The sequence below is a fragment of the Necator americanus genome, chromosome IV, assembly GCF_031761385.1.
Source record: "Necator americanus strain Aroian chromosome IV, whole genome shotgun sequence".
In the NCBI taxonomy this organism is placed as follows: domain Eukaryota; kingdom Metazoa; phylum Nematoda; class Chromadorea; order Rhabditida; family Ancylostomatidae; genus Necator; species Necator americanus.
In genome coordinates this window covers 16,153,384-16,170,178 of record NC_087374.1, presented here as the reverse complement: position 1 = coordinate 16,170,178, position 16,795 = coordinate 16,153,384, and the positions used below count along the sequence as shown (strand labels likewise).

General features: G+C 41.5%; 1 protein-coding gene across 2 annotated transcripts; it reads right to left on the bottom strand.

Annotated features, from left to right (window-relative positions):
* Positions 1 to 856: 856 nt before the first annotated feature.
* RB195_001480 (uncharacterized protein) lies at positions 857 to 9,416 on the bottom strand (the record flags this gene model as incomplete). 2 transcript variants are annotated; one of them, XM_064198272.1, is made up of 18 exons in its annotated part: positions 857 to 925; positions 984 to 1,144; positions 1,201 to 1,279; positions 1,629 to 1,799; positions 2,231 to 2,329; positions 2,432 to 2,482; positions 2,552 to 2,672; positions 5,331 to 5,503; positions 5,653 to 5,743; positions 5,816 to 5,898; positions 5,969 to 6,066; positions 6,695 to 6,803; positions 6,881 to 6,950; positions 7,305 to 7,385; positions 7,589 to 7,652; positions 8,032 to 8,234; positions 8,308 to 8,399; positions 9,381 to 9,416. In XM_064198272.1, the coding sequence occupies 18 exons, from the start codon at positions 9,414 to 9,416 to the stop codon at positions 857 to 859; spliced, it is 1,851 nt and encodes a 616-aa protein (XP_064054152.1). The 2 variants fall into 2 exon arrangements, with proteins under 2 accessions (XP_064054152.1, XP_064054153.1); XM_064198271.1 differs by lacking the exon at positions 9,381 to 9,416 and adding an exon at positions 8,811 to 8,831.
* Between the last annotated feature and the right edge of the window lie 7,379 nt (positions 9,417 to 16,795).

Genomic DNA, 16,795 nt, shown 5'->3' with positions numbered 1-16,795 from the left:
TGTACTTGATTATCCCAGTTCAGCGCCTGGAATAACAAACTTCTGGCGTAGGAAGACGCAAGAAAAATCCATGCAAACCTCCGAAGAATATCCGCGAATATGCTTCCGAAATAGATGGAAACTTACGTGAGCAGCCGTACTGCCAGTTTGTTTGGTGCAGCTGTGCCCCTTATTCTCGATTTCTCGAAGTGTAATATTGGTAGCTGATGCTGTGTTCGCACGCGGTTTTATAAAAACAACGTGAAACGCAATGAAGCCGAACAGTGTAGGAACGACGAAGTTTTGATAGTTGCAGAATGCTGGTCAATACCGCTGTACTGAAAGAGATCAGAAGAAAAAGATTAGATTATAAGTCATCTGAAATGAATTTGAAAGGTTGAATGAAAGTTGAGGAATAGAAACCAGCCAAGCAGACAGTGACGGAGAATGTGACGATGTTACAGTGGCTTCGCCGAAAATATTTTGATCAGCTGCAGCAAAAACAAGGTGACAACCACAAGAAACTCGGAGAATCATATCATCAATCACGGAGAAGATGTCCAGTGAAGCTCTTACATCAAGTTTAAGTACCAGGTAACATCATTCACGATATATGTGTATGGTTTGACAGCATCGTTGACTAAGGCAGTGAAGACTTAGTGGTATCGAACAACTGTGTGCTGCTGCAGCCAAGTATGGGACTAGAAATACCATACTCTCTTGCGTACTCATTTATGTAGGAAACGTGTGGTTCAACTTAGGATATTTGTACTATTTTATTCCGTTTTGGATCCATAGAAGTCTCTCATTGAGCAAAGTTAGAGCTCCACAAAAATACACAACTGAAACTGCCTTCACAAGGAAAAAAAGGTGTCCATCATTGTAAAATATCTGTACAAAAGCGTTCCAGAGCAGCCAAGCGAGACTTGAATCCGCTCGAGTTCTTCTGAAGCAATTATTTATTTAACAGACACCTACTCGAAGACGATCGTTTTGGGAGCTACCTTGAATCTCTCATAGTTCTCGTTGACATCGTTCTCCAAAACACGAATCACACCAAGCATAGCGATTAGTCGCTCTTCTAGTGTAGATTCCTCGTACATATCATTATCCATGGGAAGATTCTCCTCGGCCAGGTCTCCAGCTTCCGATTGCAAGAGTTCGGCTCAAACGGTGACGTTTTCAGCAACGTGCACGAAAATTTTTGGGTAGAAACAATACCTTTGACTCGTATCTTTTCTCTTGAGGTGGGATAATCTCTAAGGATTTGCAACAGATCATCTCGGAACAGGATGTATACCTGAAACACACTTCACAATTCTGGTGAAAATGCTACATTTTCAGTTTTGTGCGTAGAAAGTATTCACAATGCGGCCAATTCATTTTCGCTTTCTAATTTCTGGGCGCTACAACCTTTTTCCAATTTATCCTACTTGTTTCTATAATTTAATTCCAACGGTGACAATTCCTTATTAGTTCCATTTTATATTTTACAAAAGCGTACTAATAGGCATGTGTTCAACAACAAAAGAAGTCACGGCGCAGCTCTAGCGGAACTTCCTGATTATACAAAGCTGCCGTTCCCTCCTCAAAGAGAAGAGATTCATGTAACGCTAATTCCAAGCTAGTAAGCGAAGATTCAAACCAACCTGTGAGTACCCAACAGAAATCACGTTGAAATTCCTTCGATTACGATAGCGATTGTTCGGAAACCACACCAACGATCGATCTTCTATCACATCCCCCTCTTGATATGTTCTTACAGGAACATCGTTCACATCCACCACTTTCAAGTATCCAGAAGCAACGATGAACATTTCCTAAAGATACAAGGTTCTCACACCGTTACCAAGTACTTTTCTTCATTTTTTTTTGCACATAACTAACAAATTGATGTAGCAGTTAAGAAATTCGCGAGGAGGAAGAAAATTGAAGAACTTTTTGATGAAAGGCGATGAGGAAGTTTTGATACCGGACAGATGCGTCCAGAGTCTCCAATGTACACTTCTCGTTTTGAGCTAAGTTGGATCTCTAAACCCTAGTAGATAGATACTAATACTAAGCGTTCTAGATTAGGGAAGCGGATTTCATGAGAGGACCTCTCACATTTGTAGGAGGAGAATGACCTGCTTACCCCCTTCGAGGAGGACCATTTTTTGGTGCACTATTGATGTATGTGAATGGACAAATGAATCCTGGTGAAAAAATAAACACCAAAGCATGTCTATTTTGCCTAAATATTTTGCCATACCTTATTCAATTCCCCTCTCGCGCACACCACATCGTTTGGCCCAAAATCGCGTGGCTCTAGATAAGTAGCCAAATCCTTCAGAAATGTCACCTCACAGTGCTAAGGGAAAAAAAGATAAAAATCTCAACATCAGAGGTTATGTACAAATATAATGAAGTGAGAAAGTTCTAAGTTGTGAACAGTCTAAAATTAAGTACTTACATCGAACAACGGAGACTTTGCCAAAATTGTCCATTGTTTATACTTGTTGACCTGGAATCTTCTTTTTCATATGCATGTGGAAACATCTCGTTGCGGATATTTGATTGGTTAACAGAAAACCTGCGTGTAAAGCTTAGGTGGAAGGTCACTTCGCATTTCTTCTTCAGTGACTTTTTCCTCCTTAGACATTTCGTATTCGCAGTACTTCAAAACACGTCGTTGAAATTCAGCATTTAGGTTTCTGAAATAACAGCACGACTTATGGATCAACTACATGTGTTGTTATTCATTTTCTATCCGAGAGTTTGATTGAGTAACACTGGATAGAAGGAACAATGATCTCAAAGAAGTTACGCAATCACTTTTGATTCGCAGTTGGGTTTATTTTAAGGACAAATTTGGTGCAATATTGACAAATCCGAGATGTGCAAACACTATGATAAGAATTGCATTACGCCATTAAAAAAAATCGTGGTGTCAAAGAATTGATTGAATGTAAAATCCAGTATTGGCTAATATTTATTTCATTAACATACTCCAGCAACCTGATTAATCCGACAAATTCCACCACATTCTAGTTTTTTGTTTTTTAAAGCATAGAATGAGAGAACCGCCAGGAACAAGTCAAATTTTGGGGGAGGAGGAGCTAATTCCAAGGGTTTCTATAAGCACGAAAAGTAACTAAGATAACTAATGGGTACTTTGGTGAGAAGACTAGTGCCACAAACACGCTGGTACCAACTTCTTGCGCGATGCGATGTGCAATTTTCATTAAAACGTTCAGGGATCAATCGTATTGGACGTGAGATTATTGCAACCAGTGTGGAAGGGTTAAATAAGCGTATTTTTGTCTAGCAAGTATGACTTCCCATACAATTACTCAAAAAAAGGAGTTTTGACGACACGCGGCGGAAAAAGCTACAACTAAAATTAGGGTTAAACCAGTCTAACGTAGATTGTGCGCATTGCTGGTCTACAACGTTCACATTAAATTTTATGCAATACAATTTTGCAGTGTTGTAGAGACAGATCTCACATTTCAGATTTCTATTTTTGAGCAAAACATAGCGCTTCTGCTTCTTTCCTAGGGCTCTTGGAATCTGGTTAAGAAAAGTAGTAAATTTCTCCTTTTACCTTCATTTCTCTTTTCTGGCGCAAGGAAACGGGAAGTTTTGAATGTAGTAGTGGCAGCCCTGAGGAGTTTCTAAACAGGGACGAAAAGGTGGTGACAGTGCAACTGCTGCTCAACGGGAATTCCCACGTCATTACAATTTCGAACGTCATGCCTGCGTTCCAACACGCTACACCACCAATACGTGGGTTGAGAATTTCGAGGGGACGATTTCAACTTTCAAAAAGAAAACCAGCTGGGTACCAACGTACTCAACGAAACCCAAAAAAAACTATCAGTAAAGCCTAAAGCCACCCTTTTTTTGGCATTTCCAACAAGTTTTGATAGAATCCGGACAAACCAAACAATTTGGACAAAAATTTACAATTGAAGACCGCACCTCACAAATCTGACGTGGTGAGGGAACCTGCATGAGAAGCTAGAGGTTGTAGATTGCGGGATCCGGGGTGGTTCCGTTCACCTCTCCTTAATTCTCCTAAAAAACGGCATGGGAACAGCTTTAGTTCCTACGAGGAACGTTAGAACGCTCCTCTATGTATACGTTCTAGTCCCCTCAGCAACCTATTCATTGGTTTCACGTGGATACGCAGTCGAGGAGACTGCGCCGATCTTTGACCTCTTGCACTTGGACGCGGCTGTGCACAAGAGTAGCGCGTTGAGACTGAAATCGTCGAAAAAAACGGCGTCTTCCACGAGATGACCCGAACCACCGCAGATCCCAACCTCATCCCTAGTTTTTCCCGCGGATCCCAACCTCATCTCTAGTTTTTCCCGCGGATACCAACCTCGTCCCCAGCTTTTCTCGCGGATCCCAACCTCATCTCTAGTTTTCCCCGCGGTTCCCAACCTCATCCCCAGCTTTTCTCGCGGATCCCAACCTCATCTCCTCATCCCCAGCTTTTCCCGCGGATCCCAACCTCATCCCTAGTTTTTCCCGCGGATCCCAACCTCATCTCCAGCTTTTCTCGCGAATCCCGTCACCACGTCAGACTCGTGGTATGCTGCCTCTAAGTGCTTTCCTTGATCAAAGGAAGCTGCTGATTTTCTAACTGCAAGACCACAGCCGCGCAATGAGGACAAGTGTGAAAATTTGGATCTTTAGCAGTGCGTTAATGTGTCTGTTTGACTTCGAACAAAGTCTAATATCTCAGCTAATACCTTATAAAATTTAAAAAACGCTCTTCAGCTTGAAATATCTCCAGAAAAGGATATCTCTTAAAAGAAACTAGTTTTTCTTTTGAGAGCTTCTTTTGAAACGTTGGTTGGGAAAAAGCCGAGAAATTTGCTAAAATTCCGTGATCTTCCCAACTATCTTTCAAAAAAGTAGAGGGTCTCTAAAGACGAAAGGGAATGTAATTGTTTCAGAGCCAAATTTTCCTGTACAAAACGTATTTTTAATTGTTTCTTTAAGTTTTTCTGGCAGCAAGATGTCAACCTGCCAAATCTACCAGCACTCGTTCCTAATCAGAGTCAATGTTTGTCGCAAAAATCACTGCGAAAACACTCGTAAATGGTGTGAATTCACGTCTACTCACCAGTGTTTATTCTACTTACTGCTAAGTACAATATGGTTCGTCCCTTTCCATTTATTTACCAACTTTTAATTTTTCTATAATTCCATTATATTCAAATTTTGATTGCTATACGAGCGACTATGCCAAAAAAGGAGGGGAATCGTGTTGAGGGAGTCGTGTCCCAGCTACACGCTTGACCTAGTGTTGAACTCAGCAAGCTTCCGTCGTCGGTATTACGTTCTGTGTCGCCAACCTGTAGGTCATGAACTGTTTTAATCCATCCATCAATTGTTGCCAATCAGCTTTAACCATGTTTGCTTTTGCCACAAGGTCTCCAACACTTCCCATTATGCCGGCAAAAAGAACCATGCCCAAAACTGTATCCAAGATCTCAAACACCGACTGCAGAGTTTCGTTGGGCGAGGGCTGCAATTATGAAGTGTGAAATGCAAAAAGTGGTCCTAACAAAACTCCTAGCGTAGGAGAAAGAATAAAAGATCAGATCACGCATGACCCAGTGAGTCCTCTGAATCAAAATGGAGATCATTCAAAAGCAAAGTCAAGAGACTTCATACCTGCTCTCCCAACGTTGTCATTGTCATTGCTGACCAGTACATTGAGAGCACATATGCCTTTGTGAATGTAGAAAAACCAATGTTGATGGTTCTAGAAAGAACACAAGGTGATTTGCTTCGCTGACATTCTATCACTGACACGGTGTTTTTTCCAGTTCGTTACCTGTTCTCCCAGTAACGTAACAGATCAACTAAATGCGCCTCCCTTTCTTCGTCAACGTATATTTGGCTGTAGTTGCACGTTTGCTTAGGAAGAAACGTGGGAAGAATTTGAAAAAATGGCAAATTTACTGAGTATTCAGCAGTAGTAGCAAACCTCAAAATGTGAGCAATCAGCAAAGTGAACGTCGGTAATCTTCTCGGGCATATAAGGCCATGGCCAGCCATCATCGTCATCGAATGTCGCATTAACTTCTGAACAGATGAGGACACTGAATAAATATTTGTAGGGACCAAAATACTATTCGAAGTTCATGTAACTTTGTTAAGTTTCACTAGAAAATTGGAAAGAAACATTATGTCCTATGTGTGTCACTAAGCAATCCAGAGCAACAGAACATTAGCGAGTCGAGCAGAAATTATAGCTGTACTTAAAGGCAGAATTCGCGAAAATGGTGATATTGGGGTTTCTGCGGGATAACATAGAGATCGGATTCTACATCACGAGAATGAGCGTGACCACAGTCGTTTTATTCTAACCGTTCTGAAAAAACGGTATAGGGAACGGCCGTAGTTCCTCCGAGGTGCGCGAGAACGCGCCACATCCACAAAAGAACGGCAGAAAATCAACGAAGTCTTCTCCACAATCTATTCAAGTAACCAATGAATAAGCTGCTGAGGGAATCTTGGCAAAGAGGTACAAAGGCGGCGCGTTCCACTCGCTCGCTGGCACGGAGGTGATTCCATGCCTTTTGTCAATCTAGAAAATCTCAACTCTATATTATCCCACAGAGATCTCAGCATCGCCAGTTTCGTGATATGCTGCTTTTAAAAAGAGAATGACTTCAAATTGTACATAGAAGATATTATATAGTAAACTAACCATCCCATGATGTTGTGTCTCTGAAGGTGCTAATTATGTAGAAAGCACATGCATTCCAATGAAAAATTAAGGTGCAACTGACAACAATCTTCACTAACGAGACGAAGACCTGGCATTGAAACATAGTTGGGAGCAGACAAATAAAAACAGAGATCATCCAGAGAAAAAAAGAAAACGAATGCTAGCCTGTTTGAATCTTCCTTGAGCAAGGTCAAAGGCCTCGAATAGGCGGTAGCATTTTAGCAAGCGATTCAATCTGAAGCATCTTTGCTTGGGAATATTTCTGTGTTTTCTTGGCATGCACATCTACTTTGTGGGTTCTTTACACTTTCGGACCATTCTTCCTCAGACCATAATCATTTTTTTTTTGTCACAAGTGAGCAATTCGTTTCTCTAGAGGTTTATACTTGATAGCTTTCGATGACAGCCATCGACGCTTCTCCACGTACAAACACAGACAACTAGAGAGAGAAACCGCATCTTTGTTAAAGATGTGTGCAGAAAATCCAAAACTGCTGCTAGACCTTTGCTGACTGCAGTATGAGAAAAAGTTCAAAATCTAAGAGAACCAAAGGTCCGAGCACAACGGAGTGGAGATAGCAAATCTTACCTAACCAGCGAAGCGTCGTACTGAATAAAAAGAATTAGGTCACTTGGAAGAATAGAGAGGATATCCAGCATAAAATGAGTGCTGAAATTTTGTGAAAATTATAAAATTGTATGAGAGTATAGAAAAAAAAGCTTAAAAAACACAATTGAAGGTGTTGTATATCTTTGATTTATGTCTTCGTTTATGAATGTTATGGGAAATATGCAATAGTAATGACAGGACAACAATTTTGGCACTTGAAGTGGTAAGCTAAACAGTAGATTTTTTATTCAGACATTCAGTACCTTGAGAAATAATTCTTCCGCGTCTCGGCTATTTCTGCGACTTTGCAACCATTTTCGTAGAAAACTAAAATGATTTTCTATTATAATCTACATATGTCCTTTTGCCACTGGGATACTAATTAAACCTGAAAAAGACCAAAAATAAACTAGAAATTCTTGGAAACTTGGCCTATTACAGAAAGAAAAAAATCAATTTGCGATGACAACGATGCAGCAAAGAGGTGAGAATTTCATTGCGCTGTTGCCATGCGGCCGAAATTTCTTCTGATGACACAAAATTAGTTCGTACGAATGATAAAAAGGAGACCTATGTGAGTTCCAGAAATATGTATGTACCTTCATACATTTACCGTTTGCACCAAGAAAGGGGCTCCCAAACACAAAATTCTACCAAAACGACATACTTTTTCGAAAAGTACCGACTAGAAGTCGCTATAACTCACATATCCGCGATTGCATCCACATATCGATTATGTAGATCGCATCACATATCAGGTTCCCCGTAATCCATTGAGAGTAGAAGCCATCTCGAATGTCTTCGAAAACAAGGATTGTGATGAATATAAGATTATAAAAACACGCTGTTGACACGATACACGACCAATACCAGTAAATTGCGCCTTTTGGATTCACGCTGACGTCATATCTGAAGCTAATACCGCTCCGTTACTGGAAATCTGGCTATCTGCAGCATTCTCTTTTTCAAGGAAAAGACCTACATCAATGCTGGTTGGAGTTTTTTCCATGTTACAAACTGGTTTTCGATATCAATCTCACTGAATGGTGCGATGCTCTTGCGCCGTGCTCTACCCTGAAAATGATGTGACGCAAAGATTTTAAAAAAATGGCAAGAAACAATATATATGAAATCATTTTTAAAAATATAAAAAATACAAAAGATGAAGGAATCAATGGAACTGGAACATAGAAACAAAGATAGAAGGAAGCTGGTACTCAGAATCTAACACATGTCGAACATTTATATTCGAATGAGTATGTAGGAGGTTCCAATATCCTTTCTCACGCATATTTTTAGGGATATGTTCATTAATCCCCTACGTAACTGGATGAGAAAAGTTATGCAGTGACCACGTATTTTATCCACACGTTTCTGTGAACAGGTCGCAAACAAAACTTGGACAAACAGAAATCTTAAAATGAAAATTCGACGAGAAACAACATTTTCAGAGATATTACTCCAAATTGTTTCTAAATTACCCACATCTACATTGCCAAAATACATTGACGAGGACTAGCCGACAGCAACATAAGGACAAGGGATAAAAAGTCTGGCGCTAATCGATCCGCTTGGGATGCGCCACCACGGTCACTCCTATTCAGAATTGTTTGAGGTTTACGAACGTGTAACTGGCCCACACAATGACTTGCGGGGGCTAGCCGATGTGTCAAGTCAGTGGTTTTTGTTTTGTTTCCTTCCAGACAAGCTTGGCACCAATTTATCGACCCCGGAGGGATGAAGGGCTTGGTGAGCACTAGAGCGGACTCGAACCTCTTGTTGCAGCCACAGCGGAACCTCTTACTGACTGCGTTACACCCGCTCCGACGAAAACATAACGAAAGTATACCTTCTGGATGAAGCCCTTAAGCATTCAAACCTCATTCATCAGCCCATGCTACCCAAGTATTAAAAGGAGGTAGAAGTGATTAGTGGACATTTTACAAATAAAATAGTAACGCGTGCAAACTGTGAAATATTTAGAAGAGTTTTCTAACTATTACGGGATATGAGTTAAAAGTTTTCAGTAGTTTTTTTTTTCAAAGGAGAACTTACCCCAGCATTTTCCAGAAGTCTAGCAGCACTGGTCATTTTTTAAAAAATATGCTGAGAGTAAGTTATACGTGGAGCAACGACATTCAGATAGGGTCAGAAGAAAATTCGGATGAGTCGCTAGTGGCACCCGGTTTCCATGGTGAAGTAAGATAAGTTCATGATAATCACGCATAAAGCCGCTTTTGAAAATCTTCCCGCTGGAAAACGTTCTTTTTATCGCCATTCTCGCCTACGAATAAAAAAGGTACTTGTGTAATATCATTTCATTTCTCAGAATGTTTAATCATGAAATCATCATGAAATTTTCGATGTCTGGATCTCTTGTGACAACATAGAGTTCGGATAGTATAATACGAGTATGGCGTGCCCACGCTGAATTTACTGCAATCGTCCTGAAAAACGGTGTGAAAAACTGCCATTGTCCCCACGAAGTAACTTACAACGCCCTACCCTTGTACACACGCCGCATCCACGAGCGAGCGGTCGAAATTCAATGAGGTCTCATCAGCAACTATTCAAATAAAACCTATGTACAAGCTGCTGAGAAGAATGGAGCGCGTGCAGAGGAGGCACACTCTGACATACTTCTTATGATCTAAGGTGGTGTCTGATCCCCTTTAAACGTTTTGAAAATTGGTGTGGGACACCACAAAACGTGTATTGCCTATACAGGGTTGTAGCTTGTGGGGAAGAGGGTGATGGCGTCATGCGCAACAGTTGCGCACGCTCAATCTACGACCCTGTATAGGCACTACCCGTCTGGAATCCGTTCCACCCCAGATTCGTGGGGTGAAGCCTTTAAGGGATCTTGAGCGCGTCCACGCTGCCCCTAATCTACGTCCCAGATATCGCATTGTCCATGAGAGACCAAAACATCGGAAATTCTATGATAAGCACAACATTGCACAGCACAACATCTTTGTGCAATTCACGAACATTAAAAAGCTTAGACAAAAGAATGTTCACGAAGGATAATGGTTATCGCGATGCATTGGCCGTAACTCATTCATGACACCTCGTTTTTTTTTCAATGTCTTCGGTCCCTTCTGACAGAATGTTGTTGAGAAAATCGTTGTTGAAAAATTGGTCGCAAACATTACTTCACGATTCCTGGAAGCATAGTGGAAAAATCCAGTTCTCCGAACTTTACCCACCTGAACTCACTTCATCAACATATCCTCTCCTGATGTCATAGACTTTTCCGAAAAACAAGAACCTGTGAAAATATGAGAGTGTGTGATGTTTCCAGATAGGTCCACGTGGCTATCTTCCTGAACTCTTGTCCTCAGCGAAATCCGAGTCAGTAAGGTAAGATATAGTAAATACAGTCATTTATATTTTGTATTTCAGTGCATCCAGAAGGGAAATTCTATCGTTGTGCAGTCATTATTTACTGAACAATGTAAGCTGTCTTAGTAAAGTCTTCTATTTTCAAGTTATTTTCCTTCTCACATTAAATGCAGCTTTTTTCCAGAAAAAGTCCTGGTTCAACGCTGATTCGCTGGTTGGTTATCGTCTTGAACGTTTTGCCTAGACCGGTTCTGTTATGAAAGATAATCATCTGCGTGCGAAAAATTTCCCTTTCTTCGAAGTACTCTTCGGCTAATTTCCTTACAAACAACATTTTCTATAAGTTTACTGCAAGTACTTTTCAGTTCATTATTGTTCTAGTTCCTGTTTTGTTCAGCTCTTTCGTAAACTGTTCTTAGCAGGACTATTTAATCCAAGTGTTGACATATAACTGTTTTGATGAATGTTGCCGCAGATTCTATGTCACCTTCATCAAACATTGGTGGATTTGGCAAAAAGTAAACCGAAACCTGAACAGACATCCCGTTCTCTCGACATCTCCGGATATTTTTGTTAAATATCTAAATTTTAAGGACAAAAACTACGAACAAGTTACCTTGGTGATTATTGAAGCTTATCTTTCACTACCACATTAATGGAAAAGTAGATACACAAATATGCAATGAAATCTTTCCTCTAAAAAGGAGAGGAGACAAGAACTTCAGCACGATTTCACTGCTACACTGAATATAATGTGTGCAGAAATTCTCGTTCAAGAGTGATTCCGTAACTGATTCCTCTATGTTCTCATTGTGTGCGCAAAGACACTATTCGTCCCAAGGGTAACACTGACTTCCCATAATTCATTGAATCATTCTCAAAAACATACCAGAAGAGGCCCACGCCAATCAGAAAACCTTCCCAGAACGGAAAGATACCAGTACACAACGTGTCAGCATTCATTGTGTATTTTATAAACATTCTTTCCTTTTCACACGATTCTCGCAATACGCAGGATTTTCTGTGTGGAAGCTTCCATTTAGCATTTAAACCATCAACAGCAATATTTTATCAGCGTTCGAGAATGTTTCCTCGTGATTCGCGACGAGAACACAGAGATTTCTTCTCTGACGCATCATGCATCCGATCATGTGTGCACTATTGTTTATAGGTTTTTAGTTTTCTATGCACTCCACATTGAGTGTGAGCATGTACACTTCCGCTGTTAATTCATTCGTTTCTTTACTTATTCAGTTGAACATTCGTAAATTGAGGGTGTCTCCAGTTTTGCCAATCATCCAAGTGCAAGAAGAGTTCCTAAGCAAGAAAGAGCCAGGAAAACAAACCGACCTTTGCTTCAAATGACGAAACCTGGAAATCTGAAAAATCCCGAAGTTTTTGGAGAATTGAGATAGACGCTAGGAGAGTCCTGTAACTGGTAAAAGTTCCTTCTACTCGAATCCTTTTACAATCTCTTAATCCAGTTAAATCCTACAAATCCAATCAAATAATATTGTGTAAGACGATTATGGAATATTAATTATATTAACGCTGCCGGAAACCAAATCACGACTTCTATGATTCTGCTCTAACAACTATATGATTTTTCTTCACAATAGTTTCCGATTGCTTTTCACCGCGATATCGTAGATTCTAGTTGCTTGCATTGCGTTCAGCCGTACAACCACTGGCCTCCGAAAATTCAGCAGTTTTCCTTCGATGCCGCAAAAGGAACCGCAATTATTTCAGTGAGTAGATAAGGCTACAATTAAAATCGATGACTTTTCTCCTTTCTCTGTTGTTACCACATGTATGTCTTATACTATGTTACTGCTATTACCATTGTCCCAAAATATAGAAGATGCGGGAAGAGAATGAAACATTTCGTCTGAGGAACCACTGAGATAGGGGTGACGTGTGGATGGCAAATCATTCCATTATTCGACGCTAGATAGAGAATAATGACTCACGTGCTACCGATAAAACTCTGCAATGAATTGGCGGAAATCGTTTGAACAAAAAAAAAAACCGTTGCTTTAGTTGACACCTTTCTCATTCTTTTCTCTTCACCAATACTTCCCGGCTACATCATCATTTCCTCTTCCTGTCTGAGAGAAAAAACTTCAGCGCACTGCTGACAGAATGTGATTCAAATACTTGATAAAATAAACTCGAATTGCTTCAATCTAGTTTACTCTTAGCCTCTACAGACAGTGTTGGTCAAACGTCAGGGGCGGTACAAAAGCTGTTCAAACTTAGCTGACTGTTGTTGATACATGTTAGAAGTTCTTATTCCCATATGATGAGTTATGTTTACGTGGGCGATCGCGACGCTCCGGCACCAGCTGACACACTTACTCCGTCTGGTTAAACTGCCCGCAGAGTTCCACCACCGTCGGTAAAGCACGCAGGAAGTAAAGCACACGGAAAGTCGCTTATTCGCAACCCCTGCATAATCGTCCTTCGCTACGGTACTTGCGGGCACCTGCAGGGCCGTCCTATTGCTACTGCTCTCAATCCACTGCACCTCGGTCGATAGTTATCAAGTGGGTGCGCGCGTGTGTTTGCCGGCACTGGTGGAAATCAGGTGCCATCAGAGTTTCCCAGCCGCGAGGGCGACGTGTTCTTGCGGTTCTGCGGATTGATGACCGACGATCGTATTTTCTAGCTGACATCACCACGAGGAAAAATTGTGTTGACCGAAAAGAACGTCTGTTCCAGCCTAGCACGCTTTGAAGTGGCTAATGACTCAAGAGCATACAATGCTCTGATTTCAATAACGGCGATTTAAGCCACTGCCTTCAGGTAATCAGGGGGAACGTTAGAAGGTGTCACCATCCTCATCAAGCAATAGCGCAGGGAACTGTTTGCGTTAACCTAACGAGTGACTGGTGTCACAATCGAGCAAGAGGCACCCACTGCTGAGTTCAATAAACGATAAACGAGCTGGCTCTCTGGTTCAATAAAAGATGAACGAGCCCGCTCCCTACAGCGGCAGCATTCAAGTTATGTTCTATTGTACACCATGAGTCACGCTCATATGACGCTCCTGTCTTTCGCAATACCGTATGGTAATACCAACTATAGCAAAGCACTATTGTGGAACAAGCGAAGAATACGTTAACGTTGCTACACGTGCTAGTCAAGCACGAAGTTTAAGCATCGGTTATAAACCGTACAGAAGCAATAGTGCTGGAGAGCAGGTATATGAGTAGCCTTTAAAACTTATTATGGAAACTGCTGGTGGCCATTCTGTGGGCCCCCATATCTTAAAAGTTAAACAGAAGTTTTGCAAAGCTGACATAATGGCTTAGCACCTATCCTCCGCATACTTTTCTGTTTCTATCTCAAAATTCAAATTCAATCCAAACGCAGTAACCATTTCGAAAAGTGGCTCTACCCAACCTTCGTCTTGACTCGTATTCCTAACGTCCAGTAGGAGCGCATGAAATTTGTGCCCACCGCATCAAAATTCGCCTCATTGCCGATCGATGCGTGCTTTTCATTCTATCTTGCTGTCGGAATGCAAAACGAATACAAAGTCAGCTCTTCGCTCGGGAAAAAAAGCCTAGCACACGGAACTAATCGACATCAGTCTTGCCATCTACTGATCGATTGGCCCTGTGGTCAAACACGCGCGTCGCGATATTCACTGCAATCTGCAATTGCAGACATGCAAACAGGATGCTATCGACACAAAAATGATCCAGAGACCGGTTACACCAGTTACTTTAGATCACCTCCATCACGTGAAGATTCTTGGAACCGGAATCATTAGTAGAGAGTAGTGAATGTGGTGGAAAACTCTGGCGACCGTCTAGAAAACTACGGCCAACCTATCCCAGCTTCCGATCACACGATTTGCCTGAGATGCCAGTTGCAGGCGAAGAATCTTGTGACGAAATGCTCATCATAAGACGCTCCCTCAGGGTTTTGCAGTTTTGAACGTATAAATCAAATGATAATGATCTTCTATCCTATTGTAGGGACACTGCAGGTAAGTGACTGAGCGATGCAAGCATTCACGCGAAAACGCTGCAGGGGTTGACCTTCAAATGTCACCAGGAAGAGTTGACGTTGAAATGACGCAAACTGCTGCATTTATGTGCACACTACTGTTGCAACACGAACATTTCGATGATTGATATCACTGTTTAGATATCAATTCTACATTAAAAAGTACAATGTGGCTTTAGAACGAACTAGAAAAAAAAAACAAAAAATAGGGGATTTCATGCGGGGAGTATCTTTTGAAATGCAAACTTCAACTTCTTTCTAGCTTGACTGAGCACTTCCTAACTTTTTCGTTGCCTTTAGAGCTTAAGCCAACCTTTCGGACCTAGATGCATAAAGAGGTGTTGCAATCCGCCGCAATTCCTATTTCTCAAAACGTCAGCATAAAACAACATGGTTTGTTTCTTGTTCTTTCACTGACACACTGACAAATGAGTCAGTAAAGGAATGACATTGGAGTTGAGCGTGTCCCCCGCAGGACGCCCCGTTCGGCTGTCCACCATTATTTTAGGACAGAAAATGTGCCTAAACCATAAATCTGGCCGATCCATCTGCAATTGACAGTGTTGAACTTGGTAAATTTGCGTCAGGGTAATATACTGATCCGAGGACTCACTGATTCCCTGTTTGGAATATCTTCCGGATTTTTTGTAATACATAGCTGTAAACTGGTAAGGTCCTTGAGACGGAAATACTTTACCAGTCCATTTCCCGTTGTTCCTTTCTTTTACTAAATGAGAAGTGATCTTGTAAAGTTATTCTCAAATGAATAAGATGTGCTATTCACATAAATTTGCAAGCGAAAAAAAATTGTGCTTCATCGTCCTTACCATAGATATAACAATGCGTCAGTGGACTTCTCCGGAACAGCCAGAAATCGTTGTTTGTTTGGTCTTGAAATATTGTTCAAGCCAAATTTTATTTTTTTTTTCTCTTCAAAAAAATGTAGCGTAGGCGAGTGCATGTCGTAAACAAAACCTAGAGTAAAATGTCTTGATACATTACATCCAGAGATCAAAAAACATAATGTCTCCACTCATAAGATGACTGAGAAGGAGCAAAAACCTGGAAAGAGCAAGGCAAGCTCTCAAAGCCCAAACGGAGAAGATGATTGGGAGGCAATATCGACCTCACAACTCATCATTGTTTGTTTCTATTTTTGCGGACTTTCTATTCATTTTTTTTGCGGAACGGAAAAAAAGACTAGCTAGGAGAAAGGTAATAAGTTCGTTCACAACTGTTCCGAGATAGTAACAGTAGTAAACACTCCATTTTCGAGTCACACATATGCGCCAATTCTGAAGTTGGCCCGATCGACCGCAATGCGTGTTCGATCGCAGCTGGGAAAGAGCAAAGGCTGCGACGATCAGCAGCGGAAAAAGGCATGAACTACTGCGGACGCGTAGCGATGCAAGTACCATCCAAAGAATAGAAGTAGAAAGATCGATGGAAAGGTGATGTCAGATCACACTAAATAAGTGCTTCGAAGTTGTCACACGACAAAAGTGTCCCTCCATTCATCGCAAGAAAAGCGGGAACGAAATTTTGGAACAGTATCACAAGAGAGATGGAGTATCACGTCGATGGAGTAGTACTCCATATTATCCACGACGTCGGTCGCAAAAACTGACGACGAGGAGAAAATAAGAACTACGAAGATCTCTCAAGCTCCATTCGCCGTGCCATCTATACACTGCTAGAGGAAATTGCTGCACCATCCATATGTAGGAGTGCCGAAGGAGTCTCCTAGAAAGTGATGCCATCGTTAAAACGATTTAGAAACTAGACAACACGAACGTCTCCACTTTGATGTATAAGCCAGTGCAAGAAGAAACGCGCCCTACGGATGACGTGAGCGTGGCAACACATCATGCCCTTCAAACTGTTGGCTAGCGAACGAGGACAGGAGGTCTCCCGCTTGAGGGATGGGTAGTCGTATTGGCGATGATCTCAGTGGGGACGCTGCCTGCGATTTCGACAGTGCATCCGGGGAACAATGTAATGCGATTGCGGAAACGAATCTAAGGAGAGGAGCACTGAAACACACCATCGGTCGATAGTCCCAATGTCGATGTTGTCCGGCCGTTCCTGGACGCGGGAGTCTGTGGTAA